The sequence below is a fragment of the Monodelphis domestica genome, chromosome 1 (genome assembly GCF_027887165.1).
Source record: "Monodelphis domestica isolate mMonDom1 chromosome 1, mMonDom1.pri, whole genome shotgun sequence".
Classification (NCBI taxonomy): domain Eukaryota; kingdom Metazoa; phylum Chordata; class Mammalia; order Didelphimorphia; family Didelphidae; genus Monodelphis; species Monodelphis domestica.
This window is the reverse complement of record NC_077227.1, coordinates 47,402,115-47,419,908: the sequence shown is the minus strand read 5'-3', so window position 1 is coordinate 47,419,908 and position 17,794 is coordinate 47,402,115. Positions and strand designations below refer to the sequence as shown.

Genomic DNA, 17,794 nt, shown 5'->3' with positions numbered 1-17,794 from the left:
AGAGCAAAGTCTCAATATGAGGCAGGGATTCTTAACCTGGGACCCACACACCATGGGCAGACTTCAGAGGGTCCGTGACTTTGGATGGAAAAAACCTCCATCTTTATTTTCACTCACCTCTAACTGAAATCGAGGATTTCCTTCAATCATTTAAAACCCTGATTCTGAGAAGGGATCCATAAACTTCACCAGACTGCCACAGGTATCCTTGGCACAAAAAAGGTTAAGAACTCATATTATAAGGAAACCCTCTGCAAATCTGACTCCCCACTGCCAAACCCTGCCCCAAACACTCATTAGACAGAGTCAACAAAACATGAAGCATTTATTTTTCCTGAAACAATGACCAAGGTACAAAATGTCCCAGATTCCAGCATTTAAATTAGAAAAAAACTCCTGCCTCCCCTAGTCTGGGGTGGGCCTAAGCAGGGGTTCATCCTGCCCAGCTGGAGATCAGACCATTGTCTCTAGTCACCCATGGGCAGGAGAGGGAAAACCTTGGAGGAAGAATGGGAGGCTGAGGCTGGAGGGCATGTCTTCTATTCATGGCTCTTTCTCCAGGAAATGCCCCAATGCCCCATGCCAGCCTACCTCCAGCACCATTGCAGACAGTGTCTACCCCCACCCTATCCCCATTGTACATAAGGCAAACAGTGAAGAGTCAGACCCGCCACACTCTCTCGATGCCAGAGCTGCAAGGGTTTGGGTCTCTGTAAATGGACTTTCCTGGGCTCCCCTGACTGGCAAGGGCCATAAGGGACTAACCTTCAGCTTCAAGGAAAGCTAGAATCAGCTACAGCTGATATCTCTGACAGATCTGTACCAAAATCATGGCTTCTAGTTGCTGCTCTAAGCCTATGCAGGGTCCATGACTGACATCTGCTGCCCAAGATTGGCACTGCCACCTTGGGTAGAGGCTTTGGATCCTGACCAGTTGGTTCCCCAAGGCACTGGGGAGAGTTTGGGTTGATACCATACCCCATCCACCCCTAAATGTGGCCCCCAAAACGGGGGGTCCCCTCCCTGGCAGAAAGAGGGCAAGGATGGGGGGCAGGTAGAATGAATGAGTGTAGAGTCTAGGAAAATGTCATCCCATTGGGCCCAGAAGTGTGGCATGTACAAGATCGGTCTGGGAAGCTATAGGTAGGACTCAGGGTAGGAGTAAGGAAGTCCCAAGGTTGCCATCTTGGGGAGGTAAACAACTATTCCAAGCTGGAAGGATGGAGGTGCTGATTCATTAGAGGTACTCCCCACCCCCACCCCAATGGGCTGTACCCATTCTAAGGGTCACTGTCCAGCCCCTAGTACTTCTAGAGAAACCACATGACCAGCACGCAGCTCCCTAGATGGGGAAGGATTATGAGAACAGACAGAGGAGATCCAGGTGCGAGCTCTCGATTAGGGAGGGTGCAAAACATGCATCCAGGAGGAAGGGGAGTTCTTTTTTGTAGTCTGATGTGTTTTATGTATGTGCAGCCTTGTGTTGTGTTGTATGTGCATGGGTACTGTGTATATTGTGGGATGAGTATATCTGCATGGTGTATTACATTACACACACCAGTCACATGGATGGATGGTGGGATAAGCACATGTAGTGTGTATGTGTGGTGTGTGCTCATATTTTCCTGCACACACATGTGTATACTCTATGTGTATGTTCCCCACACTATATACATGTACACACATGTGTGCCCTGTTTGGCATGTATACACATGTGCTATAGCTCCTGTGCTTTATGCAACATGCATGTGTGATGCCTGTATATGGGGTTCACATGTTACATATTTGCATGTGGGTACTACATGTTTGCATGTGGGTACTACATGCATGTGTGTAGTATGTACATGCATGTGTCAGGGCAACTGTCAAAGCTCTGTCCACATCCGGAAGGTGGGTGAGGTAAAAAACAAGGCTTGAAGTGACAGAATCAAGGCAACGGGGTAGACGGTGTATCCGATCCCTTGGAGAAATAACAGTCAGGCGGTCTGCAAATCGTGTGAGCCTGGACATGAATATAGAGCATGACATCTCTGGACCTCAGTTTACTCATCTCTTAAAATGGGGGTGATGTTTGCACAACCTCCTAGGCTTGTGGGGAGGAAAGCACTTTGTAAACCATAAAGCATTTCAAGGAGGAGGAGATATTATTATCATGTCCACCAGAGAAATAAGGCAGCAGGATGGTCTATGGATTATTTCCGCTGAAGAAATAAGGTAGTAAGATGGTCTGTTTATCCGGTCTACCAAAGATAAGGCAGCGGGGTTGATTGTGTATTGTATCCACTGGAGAAATGAGGCAGTGGGGTTGACCATGTATTGTACCCGTTGGATAAATAAGGCAGCGAGTGGATTTGAAGTAGATAAGCCCACAGGCAGAGGATAATTCTGGGTCCCACCTCCAGCTTCCTGCAGTGTAAGAGGTGGCGCATGTGTCCACAGGAGGAAGTCTCCAGAGGAGCCCAGGACTGGCTTCCAACGTGCCTCCCCTGCATCCACTCCATCCTTTGCCGTCAGGCTATTTCTTGCCCATCATCTGCTCAGGAAAGAGAACAACAAACAAAACGGTGATTTATTATTCATAAAAAGGGTTTCATGGTGAACTTTAGGGGTGAAAATGGTGTGGACTCTTTAGGGTCTGTGTCTTGCCATCCTTGAAAGAGTTTCAGGATCCCCTGACGCATTGAAGGAAGAGTTTTAGAGACCAGCCTGTTTGGGGCGAAACCCAGAGGGAGACCTGCCGGAACAAGGATCTCATTCTGAGACAGTAAGTGGTGAAGGCTGCTTGCATGCCAGCCAACACAAAGATCTACACTGCCGCTGGCCATGCCTTAAGCAAACGTACCAGGAAACATCTAAATATCTTTCAGAGCAAGATAGCCTGGAAATCCATTTAATGCCACAATGTTTATAGCCAGCCACTGATTCAGATTCGCGGTTAGCCAGAAAAGATGCTGGACTGGGAATCACCAGCCCTGGCTTCAAATCCTGGCTGTGATTTTGGACAAGTCACTAAGCCTCTTGGGGCCTCAGTTTTTTCTTCTGTAAAATGGGGACGATAATGCCTACACTACCTGTCTCACAGAGTTCCAATCAGGGTCAAGGTCAAATATAATGCTCCACAAAAGTCAGCCATGGGGTAATTTTCCCACGCTCTGGTTTTCTTCTTCCTTGTGGACATTATAAACTTGATTTTTTTTTTTTGTAAGTAAAGGTACTCTCTTCCCTTTGCACTCTCTCCTCCTTAAAACTTCAAAGTGGCAGGTCTAGTACAGAAAAGAGGGGTCTATAGTCTGATATTCAGGGCAAAGCAGCCCATCAGGAAATGACAGAGAGATGGGAGGAGGGATACTCTGAGCCAAGGACTAGAGAAAATGTTTGCCCAAAGAGCCAGCAAAGTAACAGACCAGTATAACGAGCCTGGGCACAGGCTGAATACCACAAGCTTCTGGGCTCCCAGCTCACCATGGGGAAAGCATCATATTTCCCATATAGCAACCCCATCACACCATCACCCCATCACACCAAGAGGAATGCCATCAAGGGCCAGTTTGCTCTCAGCAAAGAAGAAGCAAAATAAAAGGGCCGAAGAGGACCAAATTGGAGAAGGGACCCCAAGGGCTCAGAGCTGGACCACCAGCTACCCCCCTCACCAACAGAGCTTAGCCTTTTGATTTTTCAATCCTGTCCAACTCTTTGTGACCCTATTTGGGGTTTTCTTGGCAAAAATATCAGAGTGGTTGACCATTTCCTTCTCTAGTTCATTTTATAGATAAGGAAACTGAGGCAAATAGAGTAAAGTGACTTGCCTGGGTCTTCCTGACTCCAGTCCTGTTCTCTATCCCCTGTTTCACTTAGCTGCCCCAGAGCTTGGCCTAATTACTGAGCTATCACGAGAGCTCACATGCTTCTTGCTCTAGCCCAAATTAGCTGACTGGGAATCACTATACAAGAGGCCAGTTGAAACGGCACTTGGATGCATGAGTGACAAGTCGGGGTAGAGCAACCATGGATTTTTCTGACACTGCAAGGCTGCCTCAGACCCAAAAAGAAGAAGATGTAAAAAAGAAAGAAGGAGATGTAAACAGGATTTGAGAATGAGGCAGCAATAGAGAACAATGGACCAGGGCAAGACAGAGTTTGCAGGATCGTAGGATCATGTATTTAGGAGATGACCTTACTTGCCCAATGTCACACAAGAAGTGAGTGGCCGTCAAGATGCAAACTTGGGTCCTACCATTCTTTCCAGTAGACCATACTCAACCCTGCTATCCCTTCAAGCTCTTTCTATATTTTCCCTCCTGTCAAACTCCTAGAAAGAACAATCTGTTCAATGCTTCCTGTTCATGTCATATCTCCCCCCACCCCTGCCCAGACCCACTCACACTCTTCAAAAGTGCCCAACGGTCAGCCACATTGTTGCCATTGCAGGGGCACCCCAGAAATTGGAAATGGTGTGAGCCAGAAAGAAATCTTCCCCCAGTCCCAATACCCTGATGACTTTACCTTCTGGATTGTCAACATTTTTCAGAGGCTGGAGAGCTGCAAAAAAGAATCACAAAATGGGAAGTCAGAGCAGGAAGAGACCTTAGAGATTAGCTAGCCTAATTTCCTCATTTTATTAATAACAATCATATTTCTATAGCATTTGAGGATTCTCCAGGGCCTTTTTTCACATCCACCTTGGAAGGGTGGTAGCACAAGTGTTTTTATCCCAATTTTAGAGATGAAGACACTGAGGCTCTCTCTGATTTTGCCCATAGCTATAGAGCCGATCGGTATGAGTCGGGGTTTAAAACAAGATCTCCTGACCACGGTAACATTCTGCCTCTCCAATATCACACTATTTGCAGATGGGGAAGCTGGGGTTCAGGAGAGGGACCTGGAGGAGAAGACTTGAAGAGAAAGGGAGAATGTGATTAAAGGGCTGGGATAAGGAAAAGAAATTGGGTAGGGGGAAATGGAGCAAGAAGGAACAAGGAGGTATTGGGAGAATATATAAGTGCCCTGGGACAGTTGGCAGAACTCTTGATTGAGAATCAAAGAATAGAGGTCATATAGGCTAAACCCTTCATTTTACAGGCAAGGAAACTGAGACCAAATAAGTATGCCAGGGGAAGTCCATAGATTTGATCTCAGGTCTTCTGAAGACAGCCAGGAGATGGAGTTCCATCCTGCCTCTGTCCCTAGCTGCCTGCATAAGTTTGGATGCAGTACTTCACTGCTCTGGGACTGTTTCACCATCCATAGGACCATGAGATGGAGTTCCATCCTGCCTCTGTCCCTAGCTGCCTGCATAAGTTTGGATGCAGTACTTCACTGCTCTGGGACTGTTTCACCATCCATAGGACCATGAGATGGAGTTCCATCCTGCCTCTGTCCCTAGCTGCCTGCATAAGTTTGGATGCAGTACTTCACTGCTCTGGGACTGTTTCACCATCCACAGGATCCGAATAATAACCTCTGTCCTCTCTATCTCGGAAGATGTACCTTCTGGGGCATGGAAAGTACACGGTGTTGTTCAGATACAGCATAAGAGTCAAATGAATGAGTTTGGAGTCACCGATGGATTTCGACGATCTGATCTCTCCCTCTGGACCACGGATGACTGAGAACTGGCTAGCTCTGTAAGATAAGCTGGGCTTGCCCCAACCCCTTCTCTCCCCTCTTTTCAGCATCCCTTCTCTCTCCCGCCCTTCGGAGCCTCCCACGACATCTGCCTGAACAACATGAAAAATGAGGACTACTCCCCCGTGAACGGGGCTGTCTTGGCAGCTGCCACACCCCGGTGCCAAGGGCCTGAGAAAATTAATGGGTCTCATTTGCAGCAGAACTGGGAAATCAATCTTCCCCCATCCTGTCTTTGGAATGATGAGGGAGGGAACATTCGCCATCCAAAGGCTGCTGCCGTTCCCCTGCCTCAAATAAGTCAAAAAATACCAGCCAGAGACCCTTTTGCAGGAGACAAGGGCAAGATTGCAGGAGATACCTGGGGAGCCACGAAGGGCGACCTGTCAGAAAAGGAATTTTTGCCCAGGAATGACCCATCTCTGCACTGCGAATGAGAGTTGTTTTTTCTAAAGGATTTTCACATTCATTCAATTCGATCCAACAAAAAGTACCTACTGTGTTCCAAGGCAGGGCATGAAGCATTAAGAAGTGGCCTTGGAGCCAGAAAGGGGGCTGCCAACTATGTAAGAGCCTCTCGGGGAGCCAGGCAACTGTCTAAGACAGAGCTGCAAAGGATGTGCCAACATAGGAAAGGGAGTTTCTTCCCTGGAAGTTCTCTAAACCAATAAAATCACAGGTCCAGTCCTTCACCCTATGTGCCAGGCCCTGCACTGTGGACTAAATGGTACAGTACAGAGAGCACCAGGCTTGGAATCAGGAAGACCTGAGTTCAAATATGACATCATACAGCCTGGGAAAGTCAATTGGCATCTCTTTGCCTTTGGTTTCTCATCTGTAAAAAGGGGGGAAAATAGCACCAACTCCTAGGGTTGTTACAAGGATCAAATGAGATAATTATAAAGTGCTTAGCACAGTGCCTGACATATAAGAGGCGCTCTATAAATTTTAGCTAATATTATTAGGGACAGAGACAAAAATAGGGCAGTCCTCGGCCTCAAGGAGCTTGCAATCTACAATTCAAATGTAACATGAACTCAGAAAAATTAGGGGCAGTGAGGTGGTGAAGTGGATAGAGCACTGGCCTTGGAATCAGGAAGACTCATCTTTCTAAGTTCAAATCTGGCCTCAGATACTCCCTACCTGTATGACCCTGGGCAAGTCACTTCATACTGTTTGCCTCAGTTTTCTCATCTGTGAAATGATCTGGAGAAGGAAGGAGGTAAACTAGCTGTGTGATGCTGGGTAAGTCACTGCAGCCTCAGTTTCCTCATCTGTCAAATGGTCTGGGGAAGGAAATGGCACATGATTCCAGTGTTTCTGCCAAGAAAACTCCAACTAGGGTAACGAAGAGCTAGACACAATTAAAACTGAACAAAAACAAAATTGGGGAGAGAGCACCAATTGAAAGAATCACAGAGGGACAGTAACTAACACAAAATCCAGTCTAACTCTCTTTATTTGACACGTGAGGTCCACAGAGGCAAAGGGGCTTGACCAAGGTCATACAGGGAGTAAGCAGCAAAGATAGGCTCTGACCATTGGTCCCCAGACTGCCAGGCCAGTGTTCTTTATACCACGCCACAGCTGCCCTAGAAGGCAGCCCCTGCGATGAGCCCTGAAGAAGAAGGACCATAGGGCCATAGATTTAGAATTGGAAGGAACCAAGGAGGCTGATCTCTCACTTTGCAGATGGGGAAACTGAGGAACAATGCAGTTAGGTCACTTGTCCAGAGTTATACAGCTAGTGAATGCCATGGGCAGGATGTAAACTCAGGTTTTCCTGTCTTTAGATCTAGCCCCTGCTCCATTACACCCCACAGTCTCCCCTGAGAACTGGAATTTAGGAAGGAGAAAATGGTGCACAGATGGTTTGTGCAAATGCACCAATCCCAGAGAGGGCAGGTGGTCTGGGGAGCAGAGAGTAGGAGAGTCTGGCTGGAATGCAGAGGTCAGGATGGAAAGCAACATAAACTGGGCTGGCTGGAGCCACCCTGAGGAAGACTTTAAATGCCAGATTGAAAAGTTTGCATTTTTTGTGTGGCATGATCACATATGTAGATTGTTTAACATCTCAGGGAGGGGAAGGGAGTAGGGAAGAAGCGAAGAAGAGAATTTTGATTCAAAAAATATTTAATGAATGTTAAAAACTGTTTTTATATGTAATTAAGAAAAATAAATTTTTTATTTTTATTTTTAAAAGAAAAGTTTGCATTTTTTGCTAGGTGGGGTTCAGGTGTCAGGTGGGTCAATGGCCCACAATTCTTTCCCATTCCACAGGAACCAAAACAAATTAACCCCATTCGGCTCCCATCAAGCCATTTCTTTAACCTTTGATACCCTTCCCTTCACTCTCCTAAAACTAAAATTGGTGCCATGTTAATCCTCCTTTGCCTCCCACTCCCCAAGCCTGGCTTGTATAAAACTTCAGAGAAGTAATTCTTGGACTCAAGGGGATTCACGTTCGTGCAAAGCCCACCTCTGTGACTCCTTCGTTCATCTCTCTGCAAAAAGGGGATGAGAATAATCTACTGCCCTCCCCCAAGGAAACTGGGAGGATCAAATATCACATGTATGTAATGTGCCCAACAAACTTGAAAATATCACATAAATGTCGGGAAATTTTCATCCTGATGACTATTTTCATCGTATGACCACATATTTTGTTCCTTTTAGAAGAAGAGGTCTCATTTGATCCTCAAGGTAGCTCTGGGAGGCATGCAGGGAAGTATTTTAGGTCCCTTTTAAACAATGGAAAAACTGGGGCATCAGCATCAAATGACCTTCCCAAGGTCTTTCAGAATATTCACTGAAGACAGGACAAAAGGCTGGTTTTCTACTTATTAGGCTAGCTAAGGCAGGCACTACACTGCGGTACAAGGGACCTTCTCAGAGGCTTATCCTATCTAACCTGTTATTTTACAGTTGAAGTAATGAAGCTGATAGGGTCATGCAGCTAATAAGTGTTAGAGCTGGATTTGAACTCAGTTCTTCCTGACTTCGGGCTTAGCACTCTATCAACTGTGCTGCTAGTTCAATCTAGATTAAGTGGCTCATAGGGAGGTAAAAAGATCCCTTGAGACCATCAAGTCCAACCCCTTCGTTTTACATATAAGCAAACTAAGGTCCATCTGACTGGGACAAGATCACACAAGTAATAGCTATAAAGGCAAGATTCACACCCAGGTCTTTTATCTCCAAAACCCAATGCTTTTTCTGTCTGTCTTTTTTAAACCCTTACCTTCCATCTTAGAATCAACACTAAGTCCTGGTTCTAAGGCAGAAGAGTAGTAAGAGCTAGGCAATGGAGGTTAACTGACTTGCCCAGGGATACAAGCTAGGAGTGTCTAGTCAGATTTGGACCCCAGGTCTGGCTCTCTATTCACTGAGCTATATAGCTGTCTCTTCTTTCTTTCCTTTTTTCTTCCTTCCTTCCTTTTTTCTTTTTTACTTCTTCCTCCTCCTCCTCCTCTTCCTCTTTCTTCTTCCTCTCTCCCTCTCTCTCTCTCTCTCTCTCTCTCTCTCTCTCTCTCTCTCTCTGCCTCTCTCTCTCTCTCTGTCTGTCTCTCTGTCTGTCTCTCTCTCTGTCTGTCTGTCTGTCTCTCTCTCTCTCATCAAATTTGAACCCAGGACCTCCTGTCTCCAGGTCTGGCACTCTATCCACTGAGCAAAATAGCTACCTCTTCCTTCTTTCTTCCTCTCTCACTCCTCTTTTTCTCTCTCTTCCTCCTTTTCTTTCCTTCCTTTCTTTTTTCTTTCTCTATCTCTTCCTTCCTTCCTTATTTCTCTCTTTCTTTCTAAAACCTTACCTTCTATCTCAGTACCAATTATAAGACAAAAGAACAATAAGGGCTAGACAACTGAGGTTAATTGACTTGCCCAGGGTCACACACTTAGGAAGTATGTGAGGCCATATTTTAACCCAGAACCTCCCATCTTCAGGCCTGGCACTATCCAGAGACACCTAGCTGTCCCACCCAATGCTCTGTCTATCAAGCTACTCTCCATGGCTTCATTCCTGTTCAAATATGGTTAGACTTGGGCCAACAACAACTCAGGACAAATTTGCCATCCCAAAGCATATATATACCTAATGGTCCAGTAGACATAACGTCTGGAAGTTACTGCTTATCAGACATCTGACAGGGGGATAGAAATGGGTATTGGGTCAATCAGACTTCCTCCTGAACACTGGGGTTTCTACTTTGATCCAACACTGGAAAGTTTCCTTTTCCTCAATTCTTGTTTCACCCATTGTCCCTCCCCTCTGAATCTCAGGAAGGACAGTGCCTGGATAGACCTACCTGTCTTGGATCCTTCTCCATCCCCATCCTGGTCCTCGGCCCCTGAAAAACAGAAATGGTCAGAGATCTTCCTCATCCTCAGCTCCTCTCTGACCACTGAACTTCCCCACCAGGGTTTGCAGGAAACCGATTATGAGGGCAAGGGGGAAGCTGAGGGTCATGAGAGTTGGTCTATATGTTTTCAGTCTGTCATCTCACCAGCTTTGAAGGCAGAGACTGGAGTTTTGAATGATTCTACTATCCCTTGCACCAGTGTCCAGAGACCCATGGATGGGCCCAGTCATCTCTCTACCCACCCTTTTCATTTATTCATCTAGCCATTCAAACTCCACTCATGCATTCATTCACCCACCCATGAAACTCTTATTTAATTATCCATCTACCCAGCTACCCTACCCACTCTTTTCTCTTTCCTTTCTATCATTCATTAATTCACTTGCCTGCTCATCTATCCACCCAGCCTTCATTTATTCATCCATTACTCATTCCTTCGATATATATTTAGCCTCTAACAGAAGAATATGCTTTGCACGATTTCACATGTATAACGGATAGATATCACATTGCTTGCCTTCTCAGTGAGTGGGGAAGGGGCCAGAGGGACGATGAGAATTTGGAACTCAAAGTTTTAGAAAGATGAATGTTAACAGTAGGTAAGTAACAAATTTATTAGAGGGGAAAATTGATTGAGGGAAGAAAAAATAAACAATAAATTTATTAAAGAAAAAGTAAAATTTCCTGAAATATATACATACATATTACACATGCACACGGGAGTGAGTGTGTGTGTGTGTGTGTGTGTCCCCTTTCTCTCATATTCTGCTGGGAAAGCACATTCCTTGCCCTCAGGGAGCTCCTAATCTGATGGCTGAGCTATAAGCCAGAATATAACGAGGCACCGGAGGGCACTAGATGGGTTCCAAAGTGTCTTTAAGCCACACTTAAGTCAAAACAAACTGACCTAAGACTGAGAATCTCTGATACTGGCCCTGGACAGTGACTGAAAGGCATTTCCCATCTCCATGCTTTTGCACTGTCTGTGCCCATGCCTAAAAGGTTCTCCCACCTATCTCACCTCTGCCTTAGACTCCTTGGCTTCCTTCAAGACTCAGCTCAAACCCCAGCTTCTACAGGAGGCATCTCCTAGGCTTGCCCCTCCTCCCAGCTGCTAGAGCCTTCCATTCTAACATGCCTTTCATCCACTCTCAATGGACGTGGTGCATGCATACTTATGTCCCTCCACCTTGTCTCCTCCACTAGAATGTGAACTCCTCAAGGGCAGGGGCTGGTTTTGCCTTTCCCAGAATCCCAGCACTTCAGCCGAGGTCTGGCATGGGGTGAATATTTAGTAAAGGCTTGCTGAGTGATCTATGGATTGACTGACTAGTAGATGAAGGTTCATCCTACCAGCTGGTTGATGAGGATGCAAGGAGCCCATAAGCCACCTTCTATCATCACCTGCCAACAACCCAATGTATTAATTAGAATGTGTGCCTCAGACTACATTTCCCACAATTCCCTTTTCCCTTTCGTGCCATGATGATGTGGTTGGGGTTGTTAGTTTCCATTGGGGTCGCCCAGGCTTTCTCTGGATCCACATGGAGGCAGGGGGAAGCTCTCTTGGTTTTTCCTAGCTTTACTCTTCCTTTTGCTTCAAGTTAAATATTTGATAAATATTATTAAATATAATACTTAGAGTATTGGATATTAATTTTGATCTTTACACCAAGCAAATGTGTTGGTCTAACCATACTGTCACCATTTGTCTCATCGTCCCACCCAAAACATATACACTTAGCCAAGGCTCTCCCTCTGTGATTCTTTTGTACCTTCAAGGCTTGTTCACCAGATATGTTCATTATAAGTATGTTATAATCATGTTATAATTATAATTAGACAAACATCAGGGGGATGAGAGTGGGACACAAGGTGTGATTCATTCTGAACCATACACCATACTTCTTGGGACTTTTTTTAAGGCTGGGCTTCACCCTGTCCACATTTAATCTCACCCTCTGTGTCCTGGGCTTGCTTTAATCTTAAAACAAAAGGAAACCATTTTGTTCTCACTATTGGCAAAGATCTCAAGAAGGTCAAAGGCATAAATAAAGGTCCAACATATACCAAAACATACATAGAAGCAAAAGAAACAGGAAACAGTCTGTACCCTGAAGAGTATCTAAAAGACACTGTGGTATGTGTGTCATGTAATAAAACTGTGCAGCAGGAAATGACATGTATGAAGAATTCCAAGAAGCATGGGAAAATTTGGATCCACGGGTAATGAACTGAATAAAGTAGAACAAAAGAATAGCATATATGACTATAAAAAGAGCAACGAAACTATGATCAAAAGGGAGCCCCATTCTCGTAATGGTTGGTCTCCAAGAACTGAAAAGAAAACAAACCTCCATCACCTTAGCAGAAGGTTGGAGGGAGACGGGCAGAACAACATCTTTTGTGGGTTCTACTTCTCCCTTCTGGGGCCAAGCAGAATAAGCCTGATCCCTCTTCCACAGAACAAACCTTTATATTTGAGGACAGTCATCACAACTCCCCCTCCCACCCAAGTCTTCACTTCTCCAGATTAAACACCCCTTTTCTTTGGCCAATCCTCCTCTGACATGGTTTCAAGTTCCCTCACTGCCCTCGCTCATCCCAACTGTCTGCCCATGCTCTAGTCTGCCAACATCTTTCCTAACATGTGGCGCCTGGAATTTGACATGACACTCCAGATTTCCGTCTAAACAGGACAAAGTTGAGCAGGACCAATATTCCTCCCACCCCACTGACTGCCATCTTGCTGAACAGACTGAAAATAGCCATACTCACTTGTGGAGTCCTAAGGAGGCAAGAACTACAAGCCAAATTGAAAAACAATGCAGAGGACACTTCCCAGAGAGGCAGAAAGAAAGGAGTAGCTACAAGATCTAACTTAGAGGCTGTCACTAAGTCTGGATACTTGTAAATAACACAGAGAACCAGGGAGGGTTAAATTTCATTTTACGTTCAGTAAACAAGCACTTATTATAATAATCCTTTTAAGTTTTACAAAGAGCTTTATATATATTAGCTCTTTGGATCCCTGTTAGGTAGAGACACTAGTATTATCCTCATTTGACAGATGAGAAAACTGAGGCCAAATTAAAATGACTTGCTGAGGGTCACAAAACTAAAAATGAGGCAGGAACAGAACTCAAGTCTTCCACCTAGCTGCCTACTAACAAGAAATAGTCCTTGCCTTCAGGAAGCACCAAAGGCTCATGACACTATTGTCTCATGTTGAGCTTAAGATCCATTAAAACCAGCAGATCTCTTTTCCATGGATGATGGGCGAATCGTGCCTTTCCCATATTGGGTATTTGGATGATTGATCTTTTGAACCCAAGGGCAGGGATCCTTTGATTCATGTTAGAATTCATCTCACTGGTTTTTAGCCAGCATTCTGAGGTCTTTCTAGATTCTGACTCTGTTGACCAACAACCTTCCAATTTAATGCCATTCAGGATGCACCTAAGGGCTCCTCTTCTGATTATGAGGCCAGCCAGCCCTGGCAAAAACACCCAATAGATGGGGAAGGAGCAGGACTGATGATGAGCACTTGGGCCCTCTCACCGTTCCTGAGCAAACATGTTCATTATGGCTTCCACATTAGCGCTATCCATTGGGAAAGAGTACAGCTTTCAGAGTCAGAGGACCAGAGTTCAATTCCTTCCTCTTCTACTTAGGACCTACGTGACCTTAGATAAGTTGTTTATTCTCTCAGGACCTAAAATTCCTCTTCTATAAAACAAGGAGGGTAAACTACGTGACGTCCAAGGGCTCTTCCCTCTTTAAACTTAAGAACTTTATTCATCCTGTTCCCCTCTCCTGGAATATTGTGCTTCCTGCTCTCCTCCTGATCAAATCCTCTCTGTCCTTTGGGGGCTCATCTCAAGGGCCCCCTCCTCTAGGAAGGCTTCCCTGATGACTCCCTACATTGACCTGTCCTCACTCTGAAATCCTCCTACAGAACATAGAGCTTGAGTCTCACCCTACAGCCCTTAATTGTTTGCTAATTGATCCCTGTGTGACTCATCTGCTGGACCAGACAAGGGGCTCCCCAGGGCACTGGACCTTGCTGCCTGCACCACTCTTTAAAGGATTTACCATTGAACTATACGGTTCTGCTTTGTGCCTACACCATTTCACTAGACACTCTAAGTTTCTGATGGCAAAAGCCATGTGTTTACCTTCCCCAATTTGCCTTTTTTGGGGGGCAAGCAGAGATCTGGGCACCCTAGAAGTGGGGCCCTCAAGAAAGGCCAGTCAAATGATTGGTGTGTATTTTTAAGTAAACCCTTACCTTCCATCTTAGAATGAATACGAAGTATTGGTCCCAAGACAGAAGAGTGGTAAGGACTAGGCAATGGGGGGAAGTGACTTGCCCAGGGTCACCCAGCTGGGACGTATCTGAGGTCACATTGGAACCCAGGACCTCCAGTCACTGAACCTAGCTCTCATCCACTGAACAAACTAGCTGCCCCATTGGTGTGTATTTTTGAAGGTTGCCCACTAAGATGAAGAGATATGGCTGGGTTAGGGAGCCCTACCATTCGTATGTACTTGTCAATGTACATGAAACTCCCCGCAAACTGCACATATGTCCAATTTCTGCGAATGGAAACAGATGCTGAAAGTGAAGGGCAGCCATACAGAGGGAATCATTCTTCTGGCACGAGCTTTAACCTTGCTCCCCACCCCCAACTCTCTGACCCCCAAGAGCCCCGAGCTTATCCTCTGTTTCCCCACTCCCAGCCCAGCATGATTGATCTAAGGTTGTGACCTCATGGATGGGAATTCCTGGTGTGGAAACTCCTTCCACTGAAGAAGGCAGACAATTTACCTGTAACTTAAAGTCTTCAAGTGATACACAATCGTGTGTGTGTGTGTGTGTGTGTGTGTGTGTGTGTGTGTGTTGCTTGTTGAACTGGACCAAGGATTTCAGAAAGCATCTTTGGAGGCACAAGAGAGCTTGGGAGTTATCTCATCCAGCCCTCGATTTCCCTCATTTCACAGGTAAGGGAAGGTGGCTCGGAGAATTCGAGAGATCTTGTCACCTCCAAGACAAGCCCTCCCTCAATCACTCTGATGTCCTGCCTCTCTCCCTACCTGCCCCTCTTCCGAGACCCCCAGGCCTCCACTTGCACCCTCAAACACAGCCATCTGCTCATTCCCACTTACATTCCCCACACTTGCAGGTTCCCACTCAGCCCCACTCTCCTTTTCCCTCACCCCCAAACTCTCACCAGCTTTCTCCTCCTCACAGCTCTGCTTGATTTTCTTCCGGCACACATAGGCAAGGGCCACCAGCAGCCCCAGGAGACAGACCGAAAGCCCCACGGTCACCCAAAGAGCCTCCGGCGGGAACGTCATCACCTGGCCTGTGGGGAAATTGAAGGATGGAACAGAGAAGGGAACCTTTCAGAAGTCAAGCCCTCCCACACACCCACAGAGGTTGTTTAAGAGCAGACAGCACCCACTTCCACGAGGGGATGAAGGGGAACTGAAGCCGCTTCTGGGGCAGGGAATTCACAGTAGCCAGGTCCAATCCCCACCACAATGACTCTTCCCACCCTCAAACCCAAGCACGGTCCTGCAGAGGACAGCTGGTACATAGGAGATCTGATGTGCTAAAAAGAACCAAAGAGCCTTCGGTGGCTCCCTCTATTGCTTAAATGAAGGGTGCAGGGCTAATTGTACAGGGTGTCCCAACCAGCAAAGCCCAGGGCACTGGCTGAGGCTGGCATTTCAAGGCAGAGCAGGGAGAGAGAACTACTGCAGATGAGGGTCTCAAACCATCCCTCCTTTCCCAGACCTTGTCCTCCAGGAAGGAGACAAAAATCAGTCTGAGCACTAAAACCAGAATAGCCCCAAAGAGGAAGGAGGAGGCACTACCCACTCCACATAAGAGAACCATTGAACTGGTGAGCAGGAAAGGCACTTAATTCAAGCTGAAGAAGAGATGAGGGGCCAAGTAGGATCCAGGCACTCGAGATGGGAGAGAGATGAAAACGACAAAGAAAAGGAGAAGACACAAGTAAATCAGAGCATCATTAAGACTTCTGCACAAGTCAAGAGACAAGTATAAAACTGGAGCTTAGAGTCTGAGACAGGCTAAGCCAGGCTTCGGCAGCCAGGAAGCTAAGCACCAGACAGACAAACCCGGCCCCTACACCCACTTCCTTGGGGGCCAGAAGAGCTTAAGGGAATCTTTGACCTGGGCTGATGGAAGAAAGGAAGAAAACTCGAAGGAAACTCTGTCTCTCTCTGTCTCTGTCTCTGTCTCTCTCTCTCTCTCTCTCTCTCTCTCTCTCTCTCTCAGTCTCTCTCTGTCTGTCTTTTTCTCTTTTTTTCTGCCTCATTTCTCTCTTTCTCTCTTTGTGACTATTTCTGTGTCTTTTTCTCTCTGTGTGTCTTTCTTTCTCTTTTTCTGTCTCTCCTTTCTCTCCCTCCTCTCTCCCTCTTTGTCTCTGTTCATCTCTCTCTCTCTCAGTCTCTCTCTCTGTCTCTGTCTCTCTCTCTCTCTCTGTCTCTCTGTGTCTCTCTCAGTCTCTCTCTCTGTCTGTCTTTTTCCCTTTTTTTCTGCCTCATTTCTCTCTTTCTCTCTTTGTGACTATTTCTGTGTGTCTTTTTCTCTCTGTGTTCTTTCTTTCACTCTGCTCTCCTTCTCTCAGTCTGTCTTTTTGTCTCTCTGTGTGTCTTTCTTTCTCTTTTTCTGTCTCTCCTTTCTCTCCCTCCTCTCTCCCTCTTTGTCTCTGTTCATCTCTCTCTCTCTCAGTCTCTCTCTCTGTCTCTGTCTCTCTCTGTCTCTCTGTCTCTCTCTGTCTCTCTCTGTCTCTCTCTCTCTGTCTCTCTGTCTCTCTCTGTCTCTCTCTCTGTCTCTCTGTCTCTCTCTGTCTCTGTCTCTGTCTCTCTTTCTCTCTCTCCCCACCCCCACCCCAGATAAGTGGTAGAGGAATAGATTTATCTTATAAAAATGTTTAAATGACAACAAAAAAGGTCCTCATGAATGTAATGTTTCATCACAATGGGATAACAGAAAACAAAAGCAGGGTTAGAGTTCCAAATGACTGGTCTGGGATTTGAGACAATTTTAACCTGAAAAGTAGGCTGAAATTTACCTTTTTTTTTTTCTCTGAGAAAAAAGGGTTCACTCAGTCAATAAACAATGCCAATGAAATTTGTTTTGAGGGTGGGGCAGGGGAATGTTTAACCTACTCTGCAGGTCAATTCATTTTTAAGTACCTATTTTAAAGCACCTATTTCTAAATGCACTTCATGTTCTATTTGTAAATGAGATCATGGATGTGAGAGTGCCAGGAAAGTAAGAGCATTATGCAAAAGGAACCTGGGAATACAGATATGACTTGGTTAGTCGATGGAGTCAGAATTTCCCATCACCCCTCTGACGATGCACCTCACCAAATCTGCGCCCTGCCAATGTCCGAAAAAGGCAGGCAGACATTCTATACCAGCCCAGACTCAAGCCTGAAAGCCACTAGAATTCCTTTATACTTTAAGGGTTACAGGACTGACCTCGATGCCAGGAAGATCTGAGCTCAAGGACCGCCTCTGACACATTCTAGCTGAGGGATGCCAGGAGAGCTGCCTTGTCTCAGAGAAGACTGGAAGTTCAGAGACTATGGTGACCTACATTGGTAAAGGGAGTTTCTCACCTGGGAATTCCCTCTACCAATGAAATGACAGGCCCCCGCCCTATCCCTGGCCCTATTAGGACAGATAATCTTATCGGCTCATTAAAGTCTTCCTCAAAAATCCCTCTATCTGATCAGGCTTTGGCTGCCTCTGTTCAAAGCTCTGGG

At 45.9% G+C, this 17,794-nt stretch overlaps 1 protein-coding gene across 2 annotated transcripts in view; it reads right to left on the bottom strand.

Annotated features, from left to right (window-relative positions):
- Positions 1-306: 306 nt before the first annotated feature.
- The window catches only part of CD276 (CD276 molecule), a 47,421-nt gene continuing 29,933 nt past the window's right edge, over positions 307-17,794 (bottom strand). For both annotated transcript variants that reach the window (XM_056798461.1, XM_056798459.1), the window contains exons 5-8: positions 15,218-15,352; positions 9,930-9,971; positions 4,504-4,539; positions 307-2,533 (exon numbers count right to left, since the gene is read on the bottom strand). In XM_056798461.1, the coding sequence (XP_056654439.1) occupies positions 2,511-2,533; positions 4,504-4,539; positions 9,930-9,971; positions 15,218-15,352 (236 nt within the window). In that variant the 3' untranslated portion in view covers positions 307-2,510. The remainder of the gene's footprint in view (positions 2,534-4,503; positions 4,540-9,929; positions 9,972-15,217; positions 15,353-17,794) is intronic.